Source organism: Aquarana catesbeiana, linkage group LG02 (assembly GCF_042186555.1).
Source record: "Aquarana catesbeiana isolate 2022-GZ linkage group LG02, ASM4218655v1, whole genome shotgun sequence".
NCBI classification, from domain to species: Eukaryota; Metazoa; Chordata; class Amphibia; order Anura; family Ranidae; genus Aquarana; species Aquarana catesbeiana.
This window is the reverse complement of record NC_133325.1, coordinates 177,765,513-177,788,881: the sequence shown is the minus strand read 5'-3', so window position 1 is coordinate 177,788,881 and position 23,369 is coordinate 177,765,513. Positions and strand designations below refer to the sequence as shown.

The following is a 23,369-nucleotide window of genomic DNA, read 5'->3' as shown; positions in this document are numbered from 1 at the left end:
TTTAACTTTTAATTGCTTGGTCATGAAACGTTGTACCCAAACAAAATTTATATTTTTTTTTTTTCACACAAATAGAGCTTTCTTTTGGTGGTATTTGATCACCACTAGGTTTATATTTTTTATTATATATAAAAAAAAAAAAAAAAAGAATATTTTAAAAAAATTATGAAAAAAAAAATTCATAAATTTAGGGCAAAATGTATTCTGCTACACATCTTTGGTAAAAAAAAAAAAAAAAAAAAAAAAAAAAGAAAACCAATAAGTGTAAATTGATTGGTTTGGGTCAAAATTATAGCATGTGGTCAACACCTGGAATGTGCATGGTTTACATGGCTGAAACAGGATCCGCTTTACCTTTCTTGCTGCCATGACACTTTTGGTTCCTCCCTGATGAAAAGCGTATGCCAGTGTTGTGGCAGCTGTGACAACTCCTGCCCTTCTCACCAACTCATGACAAACTGGCCAATCTCACACCATGCTGTCACTTGCATAACAATGCCACTCTCAGCTGCACACTGCACAAAGATTTTCCAGCTTGCAAGCCCACAATCTAGGTGCCAGCAGCTTAAGAGTGATTGTCACTGGGTTAAGTCAATTAAACCTTTAACTGCCACCACCAACTTTTACCAAAGAGTCAGAACTTCTACAAGATTAGCAAAAACTATGATTTTAGAATAAACGTCTATCACACACTATCACTACAGACAGGCATATTCAGAGATTTATACTACAGTAGCACTCTTCAAGAGACATGGGTTCTGTTAGTTTGCAGTAAAAGCATTAGAGACAATTTAACACTTTTCAGGAATAAAAAAAAAAAAAAAAAAAGTCAAAATAGTACAAATAAAATATTGACAGAAAGTTAAAGAAATTAAAAAACAAAAAACAAAAAAAAAAAAAAAAAAAAACACAAAGCAACAGCGAAATAAAGGATTTGAAATGGAAGAATACTTTCAAACCCTGGTTTCAGCAGAGTGCAGCAAATAAGCAAAAATTGCGCAGTGCCTCTCACAAGTCCTGTTAGGCGTTCCTTGGTTTGACATTAATAAAAGCTGTCAAACTGTTCTAGCATTCCTTTTTATTCTGGTATCAAAGGGGCATTGGCAGAGGACATTTGACCAATTAAGAGTCTGAGGGGTGGTTTCTCGGGTGTCATTTTGTTTATGATGTCCCAAATAGTGTATATATATATATATATATATATATATATATATATATATATATATATATAAAAAATGTACTTTTATCTCTAAATAAAGTGTAAAATGAGACAGCAACTTTTGCGGAGATACCCCACATGTGTGGGTGCGACCTACATATGCGGTCGTTTCTGCAAACGAGCAAGTTTTAAAATCTTTTTATTGCTTAATTTTTTTTTTATCACTTTTATTTGTATTAAAAGGAATATAAACATCCCTTGGAATAAGGCATGACAGGTCCTCTTTACAGCAGGATCTGAGGTTTAATTCCCTAGATCTCACCTCTCGGCTGGAAATAAAATACTAAAATCAACCCCCCCCCCCCCCCCACACACACACGATCTTGGCTTCCTAGTTGAGGCAACGGCAGTGTTTACAACTGCCGAGGCCAGGCATGACTTCACAATGTCACGCCCGGCCTCCAAAGGTCAGAGACTGCGTGGGACCATCTGGCCTACAGTATTCTCTATGGTGAACTTCTGCCTCTGGCAGATTCCTTCTCGGATCACACGGGCGAGCCAATAGAAGAGGGCAGCATGAGGGATATGGGGGGGGGGGGGGGGGTGTCCCCTTCCGCTCCCTATAAAAACAAACAAGCGGCTGAACAGCTACTATGATGAAACTACTATGTTTGGGGGTCCCGAGTAAATTTCTAGGAAAAAAAAAAAAAAAAAAAAAAAAAAATTTACATGGAGAGGCGTGCCAGAATAGGCCCGGTATGGAAGTGAATAAACTACTATTACAGATTTCCTATCCATTTACTTATGCTAGCAGCACAAGGATGAAAAATGGTCCATGTCAATTGAAAGAATGAAGTTCCAAAGTATAACTAAAAGGCAACATTTTTATTTTTGGATAGTGGAGAGGGATTAACACCAGTCGTTTTTTATTGCTGCCTTTGCCCCCATTAACTACTTTTACCCCCTTTCTGACAGGACATTTTTTTGCGATACGGCATTGCATTACTTTAACTGACAATTGCACGGTTGTGCGACAATGTACCCAAATAAAATTGATGTTTTTATCAACCAGTTTTTTGGTGGTATGATCACCTCTGTGGTTTATTTTGTGCTATAAACAAGACAATTTTTTTTTTACAAAAACACACCCCACCAAACCCCCATTCTGTCTTTCTATCCAGTGAACTATTGTGGGCATTAGCGGCCACTGCGTCCAATGACAGTGGGAGCGCTTCTCCAGCGGTGTGCGCACACCCCAGCCTTGATGTAAGAAATCACGTACAGGTATGCAGTTTTGCACTTAAGGCCCGCCCTGACGCAGTTTATGTACATGGGGCGGTCCTTGAGTGGTTAAGGAGATTCACCCTCAGTTTGTCCCATAAGTGAAAGAAAATCCCAAATTTTGGGTTGTCTCTAGAAAGGTAATAGGAGGTGAAGTCTTCCAACAGGGAATCTAGTTTTGGTGACCTGGGGGTCCCCAAGAAATTCCCTTAAATTTGTAGGGAATTGCTCTCACTTCCTGTTTGGCTACAAGACAGGGAGAGAAAGTAAAGCTCTGCAATGACAGTGCGCAAAAAAAAAAAAAAAAAAATTTGAGGGCAAGAACCTTCCCTTGCTCTAGCGAAGATGAAAATAAGTTTTTCCCCCATAGTTCTAAATTTGAGACTGCCTATACTGTGCAGGTAGATTCCATTAACCACTTAAGGACCAAGCCTCTTTAAAAGAGGAAAACAATCTTGCTACAAAATTACTTAGAGCCCCCAAACATCTTTTTTAAACACATTAGAGAATAAAATGGCAGTTGTTGCACTACATGGCGACAAACCTTAAAAATCATATGCGGGCGCTGCTCAAGTATGCGTTCGCTTCTGCACGCGTTTAAAATTTTTTTAATCTTTTTTCTTTCGGCCTTTGTTGCGCAAATAAAAAACCCCAGCAGTGATTAAATGCCACAAAAAAAAAAAAAAAAAAAAAAAAAAAAAAAAAAAAAAAAAAGCGCCATTTGCGAGAACAAAATGTTTGGGTACAGTGTAGCATGACCGCGCAATTGTCATTCAAAGGGTGACAGCACTGATAGCTGAAAATTGACCTGGTATTGAAGTGGTTAAACAAGACTTCAAAATGGGTACAGGACTGACGGTCACTTAGGAAGTACAAACATCTTTTCAAGACATTTTCAGTCTCCATAAAAGACCCCGAAAGGTCTTGGTGGTCCTAGAAGTTCATAAGGAGAGAAAGCAAGGTAAAACAAGTTAGGGAATTCTAAAGATAGCATAAAGTCTAGCAGAGAACTCCAGGTTTCTGTCACATCAGTAGCACACTGCAGAGGACACTGAAACAGATGTGTGAACTGGAGGCATCAGACACAGTTCTGGCCCATGTCTAGATTCAGACATGTGTTACAGGGCAGACAATGTAGCAAGGCTTCAGGGTACTCACGAAACCCAAATGCATGAAAGCCAGAGCAGGGATCAGGCAACCAGTAAGAACAGCTAGAGGATTAAAACTTTAAGGATCAGGAGGATATCCATTAAATTTTTTTTTTTTTTTTTGGTGATGCATTCCTTGCTCCTGTTGGAAGGTTAGAGTTGTGAAGAGTTAGACCCTCCAGTTTTAGGGTTTGTGTTCCCATAGAGAAAGATTTGCACTTCTATAAAAACCAATAAGTGTCACCAACACATTTCTGATTTTTTTTACAGAGATGTTTTATTGGAAACTTTAAATACATTTTGCCAACATGGTCCAGTACAGACATGGGCATAAAGAATTATGCAGGATGGTGTGGATGAGTGCTTTAAAGTAAAACGCAAGTCTTTTAAGAGTGCTCTTCTGCAAGTTTTTCAGCCTTTGTTACTGCTTCTTCAATAGGGCCAACCATGTAAAAAGCCTGTTCTGGGAGATGATCATATTCTCCTGTCAAAAGATAAAAGGATTAGGAAAACAACAAAACCAACACCCCCCCCCCCCCAACACAACTTCTGATCTGAGCAAGGTATAACTGATGTACCAAAAGATAAAATATGTACAAGACCATGGGAGCAACCATATACAAAAAAACTTTTACAATCGGATGAGAGCTGCTGGGGCACCCAATTCCCAGATACAAACCTAAATAAATAAGAAATTGCACAATTTCTGATTAATGTACCAAAAGATCTCACCGTTATATACCAGACAGTAGGGTATTGAGACGGAGCAACACTTGACGTGAACATCAATCTCCATGAAAAAGCTAAGGCCTGATTCAGGCAAACAAATGCCAGACTCTAGCTAGGGATACTAGCAGGCAAGGGTGCAATTTTATAATAAGCCTTTTAGTTTTCACTTGCCATTTTGCTGCAAGCTTTGAACAAAAATTACATTCAGAAGTCCTTTTACGCAATGCTACTTAGACAATACCTTGCAGAATTTGCTGGAAACCCTTGATTGTATCCTTCAGTGGAACCAGTTTACCAAGATGTCCTGTAAAGACTTCAGCAACCTGGAAAGGCTGAGACAGGAAACGCTGAATCTTACGTGCTCTGGCCACAGTCAGTTTGTCTTCTTCTGACAATTCATCCATACCCAAGATGGCAATGATATCTTGCAAAGACTTGTAATCCTACAAAAGTGAAAAGCAGCACTTTTAAAAAACTGGACCAAGCAAAACACTCACCACCCCTTTCCCCTACAACAACCACTTACCTGCAAGATCTTCTGTACTCCACGAGCAACATCATAATGCTCATGTCCAACAATATTGGGATCCATAATACGAGAAGTGGAATCCAAGGGATCTACTGCTGGATAGATTCCCAGCTCAGCAATAGCACGTGACAGTACAGTTGTGGCATCCAAGTGAGCAAAGGTGGTAGCAGGAGCAGGATCAGTCAAGTCATCGGCAGGCACATAGATTGCCTAGAAAGGGGAAAGGGGGGGGGGGGGGGGGGAAGAGACCAGCCATTAAAACAAACCAATATATAAAAAACACCCCAACCACACCCCACACATTTGCCCATATCAGAATAAAGAAATAGCTTCAGCAAGCTCAGAAGAACGAAAGTCTTGAGTCATTCATCACAACAGGCAAATCAATTCATCTCAACTTCTTAAAATCTCTGTATGCTAGTTTTAGATTTAAGGGGGGGGGGGGGGGGGGGGGGATGGGGAGAAAAAAAAAATTCTGCATCTAAGAGTGAAAAATCACAGAGAAACATTACTATGTGCAATCTACTTTTGTTGAAATTTGTAACAAACTCCACGGGAGGCTCATTTTAAAGGGCTGAATGTAAAGTTTGTCTATCAGTAGTTCAACCTGGAGGGTTTGGGGTCGAATGACAATTTGCCAGGGGTCACCAAATCCTGCACTGTTCCTGAAGCCTGCACCACTCTCCCAGCCTTTTTGCAGCCGCCCAGCAGGGCTTTCCTGGAGCCTGTGGAAGCCCAGCTGGGCTGCTCCTGAAGCCGGCAGCCGCTCCTTCAGTTCACGGCATGGGTGAGGGGCAGAAATTAGAGGTCAGCAGACTGGTGAGGAATGCTCCTGATTTCAGCATAGGTGTCACTGTTGCGAGACACCAGAGCTGGAGACCGTGAGTAACACTACCTGTTATTAGAGCTGCCATTATAAGTCCCCACTACAGTTCTCAGATCAGATGACCTTGATCAAGAGCACCCAAGTTGGCTGATCAGAACTCCCTCATCTAATAATATATTTATTATCTCTCTCAAAAACGTATACACAAACCTGCACAGAGGTAATAGATCCTTTCTTTGTGGTTGTGATTCTTTCCTGCATGGTACCCATATCAGTAGCTAAGGTTGGCTGGTAACCGACAGCAGAGGGAATACGACCCAGCAAGGCAGACACCTGCAACAAGTTTGAAATCAGGGTAATTAATACAAGTTTAATACAAATTTATATTACAAAAAGGAAGAATGTGTAGAGATTTAGACATCACCTCTGAGCCAGCCTGGGTAAACCTGAAAATGTTGTCAATGAAAAGTAGCACATCTTGTCCCTCTTGATCTCTGAAATATTCAGCAACAGTAAGTCCAGTCAAGGCTACACGAGCTCTAGCACCTGGTGGTTCATTCATTTGTCCATACACCAGGGCTACCTGTAAACAGGAAACATAGCTGAATTATTCACAATATCAATGCTCCACAAGCCACCATGCACACATGAGTTTTGTTTAAACTCCTAGAAGCAAGCAATGTTTATTGGGGGGGGGGGGGATATTTAAAAAAAAAATTTATCGATATATTAATTTGTTGATATGCATGTACAAGCAGTTTCTCTGCCCAAAAGCTGCTGCTTCAGGAAGATGAAAATTGTCTGGTATTACAACATGCAAGTTTGTGCCAAGCAACTTTAGAAGACTTGCCACGAGTTATGCATTCCTTAGGAGTGTTACTGTTAAAAGTTACTGATATTTATCCATATTACCCCAAAGCACAACTCCCAGTATCTACCTACAAGGCCGCCAATAAAGGGGTACCAACAGGGGGCCTGGCCGGCAGCTTCAAGCCTCGTTTATTCTTCCCCGGTTCCTCACAGCTCCCAGATGTTCTAATAAATATTCTCTGGGCCCCATCAGTTCATTAAGAGGGGCCCAGGAGGCTGCATCACAAAGGGACTGTCTAAATTGCCACACAGGAGGATTAATACCAGCCAGTGCTGCATTTGTAATAAAATTAAAGCTCTAAAGGCTGTGTGATCCCTTCTTTAACTCCAGCCCATCTCTTGATAGAACACAGCATTAGAAGTCAGGCTGCACATTCTCAGTTTGGTGTGTATTGCTAGGTTTTTTTTCTTGAGTGCATGTGACCAGCACAGAGCCAATCAGCACCGTCTAGACAGGTTCAGGGAGAACGAAGACTACAAACTTAAGCAGATATAGTAAACACAGGCTCCTGGGTTTAGTAACCCTAAGTTTTATTCACACTGGCACAAGATGTAAAAATCATTTTGCAAGTAAAGCAACTTTCCATGACGTATTTAGCAGTTTGTCTGGTGTTCAGCTATAAGACAGGCAAGTGTCATGCTGAGGAGCCTTTAAGCAGAACCTATGCAAAGGTTTTTAAAACAGGGAGAACCCAAGGGAGAAAAAAAAAAAAAAAAAAAAAAAAAAAAAAAAAAAAAGTACCTTTGATGTGGTGTCCTTCAAGTTGATGACACCAGACTCGATCATTTCATGGTACAGATCATTTCCTTCACGGGTGCGTTCTCCCACACCAGCAAACACAGAATATCCACCATGAGCTTTGGCTACATTGTTGATCAGCTCCATAATCAGTACAGTTTTGCCCACACCAGCACCACCGAATAAACCTGAAGTGACCCAAAAACCAAGTTAGACATTCCTTACAACACAATGTCATTTCTGACAATTAGAGGAGTTTCCTCATCAGATTCGATCAGTTACTTCAGACAATCTCAGAAGAACGAAAGTCAAGTTAGAATCATAACAGGAAACTTTCAAATTGCTAATAAATCTTCTAGATGCGAACAGAGTTCAACTAGTTTCCCATATACAAAGAGTTTTACAGGGCTATTACATTTTAATACAGGTTCCCTGTAGAGTTATTCCATGTGCTAGTATGCGGTGCACTCTAGCACATTATGGCAGAGCCTGTCAAATGGAGCGCTTCAGTGCTGTCACCACTCCCCCGGTACAGGGTGCTTTATCTTTGCCCAGTCTCTCTACTGGGTTCCATCTTTGGCTGCGATGAGGCCACTCTTGAGTATGGGAGCCACATCATAGCAAGGGTACTTGTAAACATGATCTCAGCTACACACACACACACACACACACACACACACACACACACACACACAGAGTTGAGATCACATTACCGCTGATAGGCCAGTAGAGGCATTTATGACAGAAAAGACCACCTCTGCCAAAAAAAAAAAAAAAAAAATAAAACTGCCGTTTAATATAAAATTGACTTCAGTAGCCTTTTAAAAATAGTAGGTGTACAAGATACACATTTTTTTCATTGGAGAATAAGGATATTTAGTGTCAATTTAAGGTCTGTATTCCCTCTTTAACCACTTCAATACCAGGCACTTAGACACCTTCCTGCCCAAGCCAATTTTCAGCACTGTTGCAATTTGAATGACAATTGCGATCATGCAACACTGTACCTAAACAAATTTATCATTTTGTTCCCACAAATAGAGCTTTCTTTTGGTGGCATTTGATTTGTAAAAAAGTTTTCTTCAATAACATGGCTGCACTAATTGGCACCAATGAGGTGGTACTGACGACACTGATGGGTGGCATTGCTGGGCATTACTGATGTTTGTTACATAATGGTGCCAGTCAGTGCCCATTTGTGGGCGCTGATTGGGCATTCATTTGCACATGTGGATGGCCATGGGGTACATACCTGACCATCCACATGTTGCCCCCTTCCCTGGTGGTCTAGTGTAGGCATCTGCAGGGGGGGGCTGAGGGCTGCGCTGTTAAACAATCAGCGCAGACCGCCCCGTCAGGAGAGCCTCCGATAAACGGCTTTTCCTGTTTACATCGTAATCAGCCATGATTGGACATGGCTGATCACATGGTAAAGAGCCTCCGGAGGCTCTTTACCGAGATCGGTACAGCAGTGTGTCAGACTGACACACCGTACCACTGATCACTGCGCCCGGCGGCTGTTATCCTGCAGGGCATCATATGACGCCCAGTCAGGATAACTGAACCACTGCCCGACTGTCATTTTTGCTATAGGCCATGCGGGAAGTGGTTAAAAACCTTAAAGCCCCAGTATCTTTAACACAGCAGGGTTCATGCTGCTCACTTTGACAAGTAGGGGTTTTGGGTTCTAAAGTCAATCTGTTAATCTCTTGGGCTTACTAGCCCTTTAGTGAAGTGATTAGTGTACAACAAAACTACAAATAAAATGACCACTAGACATACCGATTTTTCCTCCTTTAGCATATGGAGCCAAAAGGTCTACCACTTTAATGCCAGTAACCAAGATCTCTTGCTCAACACTCATTTCTACAAATTCAGGAGCTTCAGCATGGATAGCAGCAGACCTAAAAGACAAAGTTTAGGACAATGCAAATAGTCTATTAAAATGCTGTAAAAAAAAAAAATATAAAAAAAAAAAATTTAAACTCCCCCTCCCAAAAACAACATCTATAAATCCGGGTAACTTGCTACGCTTAAAATAAACTTCTGAAAAACAATTCAGGTTAGTAGCTTCATTGAAGGACATTGGAGAATGCCATTCCTCTTTATAAAATATAGCACTATACAACACCTTAAATAATGGGCAGACAATACATTCAAAGGAGTTTACTAGGCTTTAAGAATATTGAATTAATTTTATTTTGCAGGCTGTTTGAAAGGGTTAATGTTAAGAAAAACAAAACCACATAGGACTCACTGTTTTGTTGTAATAGGGCCTCTTTCATCAATAGGTTCACCAATGACATTCATAATTCTTCCAAGAGTCTCAGGCCCCACAGGAATTTTAATTGGTGTGCCAGCGTCGAGAACCCTTTGCCCTCTAACTAAACCTTCAGTACCATCCATAGCAATGGTACGAACAGTGTTCTCACCTGAAGGCAGAATATAAAGCACTAGGTAAGACTCTAGGTCAGAAAAGGGCTACTATGATGTTATTACATACATTCCTCTCAGATCAGTAAATTGCTTCAGGAGGCTCAGAAGAACGAAAGTCATAACTTAGAATCATCAATGAAGGAATTTGATATTTTAATGAAAAGCTCTACACAAGTTGCAGCTAAAGTCAAGCACAGGACAACAATTAACACTGCATAATTACCCAAGTGTTGAGCCACTTCCAGAACCAGCCTGGTGTCTCTGCCCTGGACCTCCAGCGCATTTAGAATAGGTGGAAGGTCTTCATCAAACTGGACATCAACGACAGCTCCAATGACGGCCACAATGCGGCCTGATGCTACACCAGGTTTAGCTGCTGGAGATGTCTGTGCTGCATAGTCTCGCCCTAAAGAGTAAGAAAACAGGTTACATGCAAAACCCCCACCACACATGAACAGTTTTAGAACCATTAGAGAGCATTTAAAAGGCTCTATTTACAAAAGTTTTTTACAAAGTTCACAGTCCAGTAACATTATGTGCAGTTGTCTCCATTTTTCCATAAGTGGAAGGACACAGACAGCAATAGTCATTATGTTCACACCAGAATGTGGTGTTCCACTGCATTACAGAGCTTTGCCATATTATGCATCAGGAGTTCATAACATCGCACCTCACTAGATGGCCTTGCATGTGACCGTGCTGCTGTGCAGTGAGGCACTGTACACATCACATAAAGTTCATTAAAGTGGCACAGCACAGTGGCTAAGTGGTTAGCACCTCCGTCGTCTAGCAGCTCTAGGGTCATCAGTTTGAATCCAAACCACGGCACGCCCTGCCTGAAGTTTGCATGTTCTCCCTATGCGGGTTTCCTTTGGGCTCCAATTGGCTCCACTCTATGCAAGTTAGGGACTTTAGATTGTAAGCTCCTTGAGGGCAGCAACTGATGTGAATGTACAATATATGTGTGTAAAGCGCTGCATAAATTGATGGTGCTATAAAAGCAAGTGTATGAAGCTCAGGTGAAAGTGGTGTAAAAATTCATATAGATATAAATAAATTTGAGTTCAGTGGCATGGAGTCTGTAACCTTGCTGTCTGCGCCCCTGCTAGAGAGATCCCTAGGTCTGGTGATCAATGTCACTAGGGCCAGTATTCTGTCGAGAAGTGCCCCCCCCATCAGATAGTGCCCGGGTTGAAGGGCGCATGCGAACTACGTAACAGCTGATTTTAACATCAGCTGTTGTGACGGCGAGAAGCGCAGGCACACAATAGCCGGCAGAATTTTGTATTTTCTGTCAGATTGTGCCCCACGCGCAAGTTCATGTTGGGCAGATTTCTACACATTGTGGGGAGAATTATCTGGGCAGTGCAATAAAAAAAATATAAATAAATGTATACACAACTTTGTGATGGGCGGATTTTTACATTTCTTGTGGGCGGAATTAGATGGCCAGTGCGCCCAAAGTTTTAATTTTCTACCTACAAGAAATTTAAAAATCCACCCAAAGTTATTTTTTTTTTGCAGGACTTGGCCGGCTAAAGTCTACCCACAATGTGTAGAAATCCACCCATCATGCACATAATCTGACAGAAAATAATTCTGTCAGCTATTGTGCGCCTGCGCTGTCTCAGCAGCTTATGCTAAAATCAACTGTTACGTACGGCGCTTGCATTACGCATGCGCCCTTCAGCCCGGGCACGTTTCAATGGTGGGGGGCATTTCTCAACAGAACACTGGAAGCAGGCCAAAATAAAACCTGTCCCAGGGGCAACAGTCAGGTTTCTGTCAGGCAAGGATAACATGTTTGATAGGGAGAATATATCTCTCATCACACACCACAAAGCTTTACAGATCACTTCAATGATCCATAAAGCTTGACAATACATACATGTTTAATAATGATCACTATTTAGGTCAGAAGCTAGCATGCAGCTATGTAAATGGAGAGGATACTAGTGGATGATGACAGGACAAAGGTTTCCCACATTAACCTTCAAGCCGTGGGCCTCGTACCCGGAAATCCATGTCACTCTAGGAGGAGGCACGGCATGCACAATGACGCCGGATAGGAAAGCTCTGCAGAAATTGTAGTAGGCCATGTCTGGAGGGCAGGCGGCCCCGCTCTACTGAGTACAGACAGTACACGTGAAGGCCGCACACAAGGTCAGGGATGAGGGAGGTCACACAGGCCCAGCCCGTCATGTACACGTCCAGCAGGCCGCCGCTAACACCCTCCTATAACCAGTGAAGCGGACGTCCCTCCGCCCCCCACTAAGACTCGGCGTGTCATTGAGAAAAAGCAGCGTGTCTCCGGCCCAGCCCGCACCACACAGGCCCGGCCCGCCATTCAATGACACGCCTAGGTCATCGCGTAACGCGGCGCTCCGGACTACTTACGGGAGTGCAGAGCCGCAGGAGCGCTTCTTAGCAGGCCCTGGAGAGCGCTGGCGGCCGGCTTGAAGGCCTTTAGGGCCCCGGCGGAGCAGCGTCCTACAGCTCCTAACATGGCGGCGTCAGAAGCGGAGAGCAGCAGCAGAGAACGAGCACTCGGCAGGTCTAGCTCCGGGGGGCGGGCACAAGAAGGGAAGCCGACGGCACGTCACGGGGAGGGCTCTGTCGCGGTTTGACGAAACTGGTGCCAGTTTAGTACATTCTTTATTCCTATTGGATAATACAGGCGTTGTAGGTTCGTCAGTCTCAACGGGGCGGGGCGTGGCAGCAAGCAGGATGTCAATCACTAGTGGGCGTGGTTTGAGTGGCGGTGTGACCTGCGCGGTCATGTCCTTCAGTGTCTTTGAGGGAAGAATAGTGTAGGAACACATGGAGCAGTCTATAGGTCAATATCAAGGTGTGCGCGGAACTGGTCATCAGGGTTCTGACATGTATAATCATCAGTGTCCTGACAGGAGGCCTTGTGTGGTTTCCTTTCTATCTGCATTGCATTATGGGAAAAACAGACAGGGCCTGTCTGAGAAGATGTGTGCTGATGGTGACCGCCTGTGACATGGCTGTACTCCTAGAATTTACCCTAGGTTCACGTGGCTGCAGGTATGCGGCCCATGTTTTTGTGGACATGGCATCGTATTCATTTGAATGGACTGCTGTGCTTGCGGTTTCTGCAAACAAATAGCTGCTTGAGCCTTTTTAAAAGCGTTGAAAATCACATGGTGCTTCGGTATGCTAAGGGTAGAGATGTGTGGGGGTGCCATTAAATGAGAAGTACAGCTAAAGCTTGTTTGGCTGTACTTCTCCAGTGGATCACAGGCGTGCAGTTCCTTCTGTGACCTGTTTTCAGCAGGCTGAAGCCCACTGTTGGCTGACGTTGCAGAGCCGGTCCAGGTTTGGGAAAGATTGCAACCATATGATCAGGATCTGCCCACATGCCTGGACCGACACTCGGCTAAGTCTCTTAGCGAGCCAATGAGAGCCTGAGCCAGCTGCTCCCACCCCCCTCCACAGCCCAGCGCTCTAATGAGCGCTGGAGGGGCAGAGAGCTAGTGACTGACAGTCAACGGCTCTCTTTTCAGGGAGCTTTGAGAACCAAGCGATCAGCGGTGTTTGATCACTCGATTCTCAGCCTTAGAGCCAGTGGGGGACAGATGCTGCATCCACCTAGGTAAGTATTAAAAAAAAATCCCATACTTCTCTCTTAAGAATGAATCTCTAAAGAGCAGTACATTTTGGCAGCGGGTGTGGGAACAGCTTTGATCTGCACAGTGTGAACCTAGCCTCAGTGTGAATCTAATAACATGAGCTCTCTACCTCTGCTCACAGTTGTGTCCTTTTTCCTTAAACGCTCTTTTCTTCACCCCTCTACTCCACCCCACAGATTATATATATATCAATCTCATTTCTGCCATTTCCTTTAGACCCCTTTCACACTGGGGCATTTTTCAGGAGCATTAGCGTTTAAAATAGCGCCTGAAAAATGCCTTATCTGCAGTCCCAGTGTGAAAGCCCGAGTGCTTTCACACTGGGGCGGTGTGCTTGCAGGACTTTAGAAAAAGTGTGTATACTCCGCTCCTCCACCGCCCCGGCCCATTGGAATGCATGGACAGCGCTTCCAAGGCGCCTGAAAATAGATTTGGCACGGGTGCTTTTAACCTCTTCTAGGGGGTTAAAGGCACCCAGCCCAAATAGCGCCGCTGAAACTAGTGGCGCTTTACCGCTACTGCCCCCACCACCTCAGTATGAAAGGGCTGTTATACTGCACTCATCAACTCCTGTTCATTCTAAACCCACATACTAATAACCACTTGCTGACCGCCTAACTTGGAAAATACATCATTACTTTGATGTTAAATAACGGGTTATGGCTGCAGCTAGATGCCACAACTCCAGTATAATTTTTTTCCCCCAGGTACTAGCCTTTCTCATAAAAGTAGCGGAATCGCTGCTGGGTCATATTTAGAAGCAGCGGGAGGGTGTCACCCCCCCTTCCGTAGCTTTTCCAATAGCTTGTCGGCCATGATCCAGCACTGGTGGCAACTAGGCATATAGATGAGCGAAGGAATGATGGCCTCCACTCATCCCTATGGCCTAGGAGGATAGGAGCAATGTCATTTTTTTCTAACGTGCTCCTGTCCCTGCATGCTCGCGCACAGTGGTGAACGCATACGTAGGTCACGCACACATGTGTAAACAGTGTTTGCACCACACGTGAGGTATCGCCGTGAATGTCTGAGCGAGAGCAATCATTCCAGACCTCCTCTGTAACTCCAAACTGGTAACCTGTCTAAATTTTTAAAGTGTTTCCTATGGAGATTTTTAAAACGCTTGTTACCCTAAAAAGAAAAAAAACAGATCCTGTTTCCTTAAAGCATGTTATGCAGCACAATGCTTATGCTGTGTCAATTGACCCCCTGTATCATATAAAATACCTGGCTGATTCTGCCTGGTTCTGCCCTCCCTCCTGTAAAAATGACCACGGTTTATCATGGCTGCTGAACCCTGACATCAGGGTCAGTTTACGTGTCTCCGTCATCCGCAGCCCTGCTCTGTCTCCCCCCCCCCCCCGCCTGGCTGCTCGTAAAAGTGCCCGCCCCCTCCCCTCCTGCTGCCTTAATAATTTTTATATGTTTATACAATCACCTCTGTTTAATAACAATATGTACCCCAGTGTCTGTGCTATATATAAAAAAAATGCAGATATCAACCTTACTTTACAGTGCCTCCCAGCACGCACGTGACTCCTCGGCTCTCCCCTCTTCTCCTCCCTGGCTGATGTTAGTGGGAGTTCCTGGCCCCTCCCTCTGTAGATCTCTGCCCAGGAGAGGAGAGAGCCGAGCAGTCACATGAGCGCTGGGAGGTGCTGTAATATAAAGTAGAAATCAGCATTGTTTTCATATAGCACAGACATTGGGGTACATATTGTTATTAAACAGAGGGGATTGTATAAACATAAACAAGCGGCTTAACAACCACTTTTAAGTACCGTAGTTTGGAGCCTTTCCAAGAGCACGCACAATTTTAAAGCGTGATATGTTAGGTATCTTCTCTGTGTAACATCATCTTTCATATTACGTGCCCGGCAGGTGCCAGCACAGAGGCGGGTGGAGGCAAAGAGGTGCAGGCACTAGAAACGAGTAGATGGGTGACAGTCAGGGAGGATAGAAGAGGAAATGCCAGGGAGGCCGATCCTGCAGGACAATTTTATGGGTCAGATGGTAGACGCACCAACTAGGAATAAAACATTACTGGATCTACTGATTACCAACAATACAGACCTGATCACGGATGTGTAAATACGGGGCAATTTAGGTAACAGCGTAACAACAAGAAATGTAAGGGTGCAATTAGGACAGCTAAGATAGAACATGAAAGACACATAGCGGAGGAGAGCAAAAAAAATCCCAAGGAATTCTTTAAGTATGTAAACAGTAAAAAAGGGAGGACAGACCATATTGGCCCCATATAGAATGAGGAAGGACATCTGGTTACAAAGGATGGGGAGATGGCGAAGGTATTGAATTTATTCTTCTCCTCAGTCTTCACGAGTGAACTGGCGAGCCTTAAATGAATGCGCGGTTCCCTCCGCCCAGTCTATGTCTGGATAATTAAGTATAATGCAAGTATTCATATCACTGCAAAGTTGTATTTTAGGAGCAATACCTCCTCCTCAAAAAACAAAGAAAGTATATTTTAGTGGTAATTTTAAGTGTATTCTAAATATTTCTTAATCGATCTAGTGGTGTATAAGTTCAGCGAGTTCTCCCGGGGGGGATCCGCATCCCTGGCCACTCACCCAGAAACCAATGCACCCCAAATTTTTTCAAACTTTTTGGGACATTTCCGGCTCATAAATGTGAGCTTATATAGAGGGAGGGTCTTATCAATGAGTGTTTTCCACTGTCCCACTGTTGGGGGGTCTGTCTGTTTCCATTTAAATAAAATGGTTTTCCTTGCATAGAATAGAGCGTAGAAAACAAATAGCCTCTTATGGGTGTTTGCGATAAGGGTATCACAGATCCCCAGGAGAAGGACCTGGGGATCCAGTGTAAGTGTCAGGTTCCCAATTAAATTGATGTACTGCACCACCTCCCTCCAGAACTGTTGAAGAAGGGGGCACGACCACACCACATGTAAGAAAGTACCTATATCCGTGTTGCATTTTGGGCACTTATCAGAGTAAGAGGGGTATATTTTAGCAAGCCGTTGGGGTGTGTAGTATGCCTGGTGAAGGAATTTTAACTGGATGTACCTGTCCCTGGCGGATATCATCAAAGGAATATATTGTTGGACTCCCTCTTCCCAATCGTCATCCGTCAGGGAGGGCACAGCCAGCTTCCATTTGTTAAATAGCCTAGTCCCCTGGTTATCAGTTCCCAGGGACACCCGGAGATACAAAGAGGAGAGGATAAGGTCGAAATGCCTGGAGATAAGGATGCGCTCCATCATATGTGATTGTAGTTGAATTTCTGAAGGGAATTGAGCCTGAATTGCGTGTCTCAGTTGCAAATAGCGGAAAAACATTTTGGTAGGGAGTTGGAAGGTATTACGCAATTCGTCAAATGTAAGGAGTTTACCCTCTGGCATAATATGCTGTAAGATTTTAATTTCATATTTAGCCCAGACTGCTGGGTCTGGGATCGTTAACAGATGTGGTAGTTTAGGGTTACCCCAGAGTGGTGTATAGGGTGAATAAGTTTGTGGTGGGTTGAGCTTAGCTGTCAGCTGTTCCCATATTTTGACGGTCGTGCGCATGGGGATGGTCATATTATTTTGTGCTTTTGGACCCCTGAATACCAGGTTGCTCAATGCTGAATACAACCCCAATATGGCTGCTTCTAAATTAACCGCTGGGTTATGTCGTGACTGAACAAACCACCAGCGCACCGTCACCAGCACCGCCGCCCAATAATATTTCCTGAAGCACGGTAATGCCAGCCCGCCCGCAGATAGGGGAAGTTGCAGGCTTGTTTTGGCAACCCTAGGGGTCTGTCCAGCCCAAATGAAATTATTGATCACCCGATCTAGTTGCTTAAAAAATGATTCAGGGATAAGTACTGGAGTGTTTCTAAATACATACAGGAATTTGGGGAGGAATATCATTTTGAGGAGGTTTATCCTACCCACCGGTGTCAGGGGAAGGGACTTCCATGTTAAGCAGCATCTTATTAGTTGCTGTAGAATGGGGTATACATTATCTGTCAGATAACAAGAGAGATCCCTTTGTATTTCAATGCCCAGATAGCGAAAGTTAGTGACCGTTTGCAGGGGTATATGGTGGGGAGGGAGTAGGGGCGGCTGGGAGATCGGGAAAAGCATGGATTTGTTCCAGTTTATGCGTATACCTGAGAAGGAGCCAAATAAGTCTATGATCCTTAAGGTCTCCTCGAGGGAGTGGGAAGCATCTGGGAGATAAAGAAGAGTGTCATCCGTGTAGAGAGAGATCTGTTCCCGTAAAGGGCCCACCTCCATCCCCCCTGCCGCCACGGAGGACCTAATAAGGATAGCAAGGGGTTCAACAGCTAGGGCGAACAAACCCGGGGATAAAGGACATCCCTGTCTAGTACCCCTGTGTAATTTGAAGGGGGGCGAGAGGGACCCGTTGGTTCTGACTCTGGCAGTGGGGTTAGCATACATCCGTTTTATCCAAGAGATAAACTTAGGCCCAATATTAAATTTTCCCAAGACATGCCAAAGATACTCCCATTCGACCGAGTCGAACGCCTTTTCGGCGTCTAGGGAGGCCACTACTCCGGGGGTACCCCTGGCAAGGGCGTGGGATATATTTGTATACAATCGTCGCAAATTAATGTCTGTTCCCTTACCTGGCATGAAGCCCGTCTGGTCTCCATGAACCAGAGAGAGGATAACAGCATTGAGCCGATTCGCCGGAATTTTTGTGATGATCTTAGCGTCGACGTTTAATAACGAAATAGGCCGATATGACTCACATAGCTCGGGGTCCTTATGGGGCTTAGGTATTACAACAATTACCGCCTCTGACATTGATGGAGGAAGGCTTTGACCCTCCAGCATGGACAGAAGAAGTTCATGAAACTGAGGGGCCAATGATTCACTATTAGTTTTATAAAACTCGGCCGGTAAACCGTCTGGGCCTGGGGACTTTGCAGATTGTAGTGAAGAGATTGCCGTCTGCACTTCTTTGAGGGTAATGGGTGCATCTAATTTAGTTTTATTTTCCTCCGAGAGGACTGGGAACTCTATTTGACCTAGGAAATGTTGCAGAGTGTCTAGGGTGTAGTCAGTTTTGGATGTATATAAGCGTTCATAGAATTGTGCAAATCTGGCATTGATCTTAGCGGGGTCCGCCAAAAGGTTCCCCATGTCATCTTTAATATTGGCAATGTGTGCTATGGTGGAGCGCTCCTTGGCCAGCCACGCCAGCAGCCTCCCTGATCTCTCACCTTGTTCGAATATTCTCTGGGACTGTGAGAGCAGTAGCTTGAGGGTCGCAGTTGCTCGCAACAACGCAATCTCGCGGTGGAGAACTTGAAGTGTGGTGTAAGTTCCCACATCTTTGGTGGTCACATAACTGGATTCCAAGCTCTGAGCCCGTCCCTCAGCCTCCTCCAATGCTATCCTATTGAGTTTCCTAACTTTATTTATAACCATGCGGTACTGACCTCGTGTATATGCCTTAAAGGCATCCCACACCATTGCAGGGGAGGCCGTTGCTTTATTTTGTAACCAAAATGTATTCATCTCTCCCTCTATCTCAGGGGCAACACTCATCCGTTATCCAAAAACCCGAGACTCGCCATAGGCCGGAGCCCGTTGGCGAATCCGTGTTTAGTTGCAGTAGGAGGGGAGCGTGGTCAGAAATGCCACGTGGCAGAATCTTAACCTCCTGGACACGGGAGAGAATAGGTCCCCCAGCATAGAACAGATCAATTCTTGAGAAAGAGGCATACGTAGCAGAGTGACAAGTATATTGCCTATCCCTGGGGTGACGCCATCTCCACACATCACTAAGGCCATATCCCTCCGCCCATCTCTTCAGTGGGGAGTCAGAAGCCCCATCATCACCCATCCTATCCATACTAGGGTCCGGTGGCATATTAAAGTCTCCAGCCAGAAGAATGGCTGCAGCCGGGTATTGAGCCAGTATAGGGGTCAGTTTATGTAAAATCGCCATGGAGGCTGGGGGTGGAATATATAAACTCACTATTACCATCTCAATCCTGTCGCACATGGCATGCATGACAACATATTTCCCCTCGGGATCTAGGTGGAGATCAAGCAGCGTAAAGGGCAGTGCTTTATGGACCAGGACGCTGACTCCTCTAGAATAGGCAGAGTATGTAGAATGATAATATGAACCTACCCAGGGCTTTTTTAGAGCCAGCGTCCTGCTCCCTGTTAAGTGAGTCTCCTGCAAAATGCAGATATGGGGGTTGTATTTTTTTATGTAAGTAAAAACTAAGGAGCGTTTTATCTTAGAATTTAGGCCCCGTACATTCCAGGACATAACATTAAGGAGATTCATTCTGCTGCCCTGATACACGCGCCACAGGATTGACACAGCATACATCCCACACAGAGCCCACGTGATAACAGAACACTCTTAGTGAGATACACATTTGTGATAGCACAGTGAGCCGAATAACCCTCCCTCTCTAGTAATAGCCGATTAACACTGCATGTCTTCTTTGAGTAGAACATTGATTGTACAATCTGGAGCTAATAAATGCCATATGTATAGAAAGTAAAAGGAAAATAACATAACGTAAAACTAATCTGGGGTAAAAACCCCAACACCAACCTTTCCCAACCTCCCCCCTCCCCGCACCACCCCCCAAACTTCGGGATGCTCGTTCCCCAAAACTATTTGTGACAACTGCCCATGGGGCTCGTGAACAGTGAGCCTTCAGAGCGACTTAGTCTGTGTACATAAAGAGCAGCCAACAAGACCCGAATTTCTCGGATAAACGATCCCAGCATATCAAAATGTCTCCCAAAAATCCGGGGGTACTATTCTTAAACTTAAACACGTTGCAAACTGGAGATTCCGGTCCCCTCACCATATATTTAGGCACGATCACAAACAATTCTTCATCTCTTTTGCGTAAATGTTCTTTAGCTAGTATATACTCACAGAACCAGATCTGAGGAAGAATGTAAAAGTAACTTATTCTGAACTGGTTGGACAAGCCAAGGTAAAGGGTTCGGGCTTGTAGTGATGTCAGCAGATGAAGGTGATCTTTGTTGCAGTAAAACTTATGTTATAAGGGGATTTAGTAAGAGCGATCGGATCAGCCTCGTGGTACTGTTTCCAGCCACCTGGATGCTTCTTCTGGAGATGTAAAGAACCGCACTGATTCTCCATCCTGCACTCTCAGACGGGCGGGAAATAGCATACTATTGTCAGGAGACTATACTCACCGAGGCCGAGATGCCGAGAGCGGCTCGCCCTTACGACCACGCGCACCCGACCCCTGGAGGTGATACAGGAGTTGGGGGCACGCGGAGGCACGGGCTTCCGGAAGGGACTGGATTCCTGGAGGAAGTCCGTGTAACTGCAGACACCAGAGAAGCTGCAAACAAGAGGTTAGCTGAATACTGGGGTAACTGGCTAGAGCAAGTCCGTGTAACAGGCTGAGATCAGGGGTATCTGGCAGACAAGGGGTATCCGTAAAACAAGCAGGGGTCAGAGGTATCCAGCAAGCAGAGAGAGTATCCGTTAAACGTAACAGAGGTCAGGGTATCCAGCAAGCAGAGAGAGAGTATCCTTTAAACGTAGCAGAGGTCAGGGTATCCAGCAAGCAGAAAGAGAGTATCCTTTAAACGTAGCAGAGGTCAGGGTATCCAGCAAGCAGGGAGAGAGTATCCTTTAAACGTAGCAGAGGTCAGGGTATCCAGCAAGCAGAGAGAGTATCCTTTAACTTAGCAAAGGTCTGGGGTTAACAGCAGTCAGAGAGAGAGTATCACAGGGAACAGGTAATTTTGCAGGGTACAGGACAGGGCACAGCTGACGACTAACCAGCAACCCGACTGGGCGCTGGAGCCGTCAGAAGTAGCCCACCGGCGAGCGCGTCAGCGTGACGCGCCGCCGGGCACCCGCACGGCCACGGCGCGCACACGGGGACCGCCGTGCACCCGCGCGCGCCGCACGGCAGGGCCGCGAACGAGTGCACGGCGCAGCGTGAGTCCTCCGCGCATGCGCCGTGGAGCCCGGCGGACGGAGGCGGCTTGTGCCTCCTGACAGTGCCCCCCTCCTAAGGGCGGACACTGGACGCCCAGACTGGACATTACTTCCGGGTGGTCTCGGTGGAAGGCTTGAATTAAGCGTGGTGCATGTAGGTTCCTTGCAGGTTCCCAGGAGTTATCCTCAGGTGGATAACCCTTCCACTGGATCAAATACTGCAGTTGTCTGCCCTTCTTCCTACAGTTAAGGATGGATTCCACCTCAAATTCGTTCTCACCATCCACCCTAACTGGTGGCGGAGGGGGCTCCCCTCTTTCCGGAAAGGTGTTGTCCACCACAGGCTTCAATAAGGACACGTGGAAGACGGGGTGGATTCTATAAGTCTTCGGTAATGCTAGCTCCATAGCCACAGGGTTGATAATCCTTTTGATGGGGAAGGGACCAATAAACTTGGGTCCCAATTTCCGTGAAGGCACGGATAGTTTAAGGTTGGTAGTGGATAACCAGACTTCTTCCCCAAGTTTAAAGGTTGGATCTTCTCCCCTGCCTCGGTCATATTGCTCCTTGTAATTTGTTTGAGCCTTCAGCAACATGTCCTGAATTCTTCGGAAATTTGCCTGTAAGGAGGTCACTTTATCATGCACGGCTGGGACTGTTATTTCGGGAACATTGTTGGACAGGAAGGTGGGATGGAAACCACAATTTGCCCAGAAAGGCGTTTGGTTAGTAGCGGTATGAACCGAATTGTTATACGCAAATTCAGCGTATGGGAGAAGGCTTGCCCAGTCATCTTGGGATCCCGAGCAGAAGCATCGCAGGTATTGCTCTAGGGTCTGGTTCGTCCTCTCCGTTTGGCCGTTACTCTGAGGGTGGTAGGCTGATGAGAGGCAGACTTTGATATTTAAGACTCTGCAAAGCTCCCTCCAGAATTTGGATGTGAATTGTACACCCCTGTCCGATATGATGTTCTTTGGTAAGCCATGGAGTCTGATGATCTCCTTGAGAAAAATATTGGCAGTTTCTAAGGCCGAGGGGGTGCCCTTCATGGGCAAAAAATGGGCCATTTTGGAGAGACGATCAACCACAACAAAAATGGTGGTAAAGCCCCCAGAGGCTGGCAGGTCTACTATAAAGTCCATGGAGACGTCAGACCATGGTCGTTCAGGGATTGGTAGGGGTCTTAGTAAACCCCAGGACTTGGTATTTCGCCCCTTGTTCCGCTGACACGGGGGGCAGGATGCCACATACTTCTTGCAATCCTGTCTCCACCCAGGCCACCAAAAGGAACGGGAAACCAGCTCAGACGTCTTCCTCACTCCAAAATGCCCTGCGAGTCTGTGGTCGTGGCACATCTGGAGGGTTAGTGCCCGTGTCTCCTGGGGCACAAAAATTTTTCCACGGATCCAGAAGAAGTTACCATTTCTTTTTAGGGACTGCACCTCTGGTTCCGTGCAAGAGTTGGATGCTGATTTGATGGATGACATCAAATCCACTTGTGCCACCCCAAGGAAGTTTTGGGAAGAGAGGATAGTACCAGGTTCTGATGTCTGGGACTCTGCCGAGAACATCCGTGAGAGTGCGTCTGCCTTTCCATTCTTTGAACCGGGCCTATAGGATATGTGGAAGTTGAATCGGGAGAAAAATAGGGCCCAGCGGGCTTGTCTAGGTCTTAGTCGCTTTGCTGTCCGTAAGTACTCCAGGTTCTTATGGTCTGTAAATATCATTACCGGATGTAATGCACCTTCGAGCAGATACCTCCATTCTTCAAGGGCAAACTTTATGGCCAGCAACTCTCTGTCACCTACATCGTAGTTTAGCTCGGGCGGGCTGAGCTTCCGAGAAGCGAATGCAACAGGGTGAAGGATAGCCTTGGGCCCTTGCCTCTGAGAGAGAATTGCTCCCGTGGCAACTTCTGAAGCGTCCACCTCCAAAACATATGGTTGAGCAGGATCAGGATGGCAGAGAATGGGAGCCGAACTGAACAGGTTCTTTAATCTCAAAAAAGCTTCCTGTGCGGCCTCACTCCACCGGAAAAGGT

General features: G+C 45.3%; 1 protein-coding gene and 3 non-coding genes across 4 annotated transcripts; all 4 read right to left on the bottom strand.

The window, feature by feature from the left end:
- Positions 1–3,853: 3,853 nt before the first annotated feature.
- ATP5F1B (ATP synthase F1 subunit beta) lies at positions 3,854–12,314 on the bottom strand. Its single transcript, XM_073613915.1, has 10 exons — positions 12,115–12,314; positions 9,941–10,123; positions 9,539–9,713; positions 9,064–9,185; positions 7,285–7,469; positions 6,097–6,255; positions 5,883–6,005; positions 4,844–5,056; positions 4,559–4,760; positions 3,854–4,072 (listed from the first exon to the last, which is right to left on the bottom strand). Exons 1-10 carry the CDS (start codon positions 12,221–12,223, stop codon positions 3,975–3,977), a joined length of 1,569 nt encoding a protein of 522 aa, XP_073470016.1. The 5' UTR covers positions 12,224–12,314; the 3' UTR covers positions 3,854–3,974.
- Positions 5,154–5,225, bottom strand: LOC141130731 (small nucleolar RNA SNORD59). Its single transcript, XR_012242493.1, has one exon. It is a non-coding gene; the product is annotated as a small nucleolar RNA SNORD59 (small nucleolar RNA).
- Positions 7,541–7,610, bottom strand: LOC141130732 (small nucleolar RNA SNORD59). Its single transcript, XR_012242494.1, has one exon. It is a non-coding gene; the product is annotated as a small nucleolar RNA SNORD59 (small nucleolar RNA).
- LOC141130730 (small nucleolar RNA SNORD59) lies at positions 9,787–9,859 on the bottom strand. Its single transcript, XR_012242492.1, has one exon. It is a non-coding gene; the product is annotated as a small nucleolar RNA SNORD59 (small nucleolar RNA).
- Positions 12,315–23,369: the final 11,055 nt, after the last annotated feature.

Coding starts and splice junctions, on each gene's coding strand:
- ATP5F1B (XM_073613915.1), bottom strand. CDS start 12,223: ATGTTAGGAGCTGTAGGACGCTGCTCCGCCGGGGCCCTAAAGGCCTTC. Junction 9,714..9,940: donor GGAAGTGGCTCAACACTTGG/GTAATTATGCAG, acceptor TTCTGCCTTCAG/GTGAGAACACTGTTCGTACC. Junction 6,006..6,096: donor TTACCCAGGCTGGCTCAGAG/GTGATGTCTAAA, acceptor AACTTGTTGCAG/GTGTCTGCCTTGCTGGGTCG.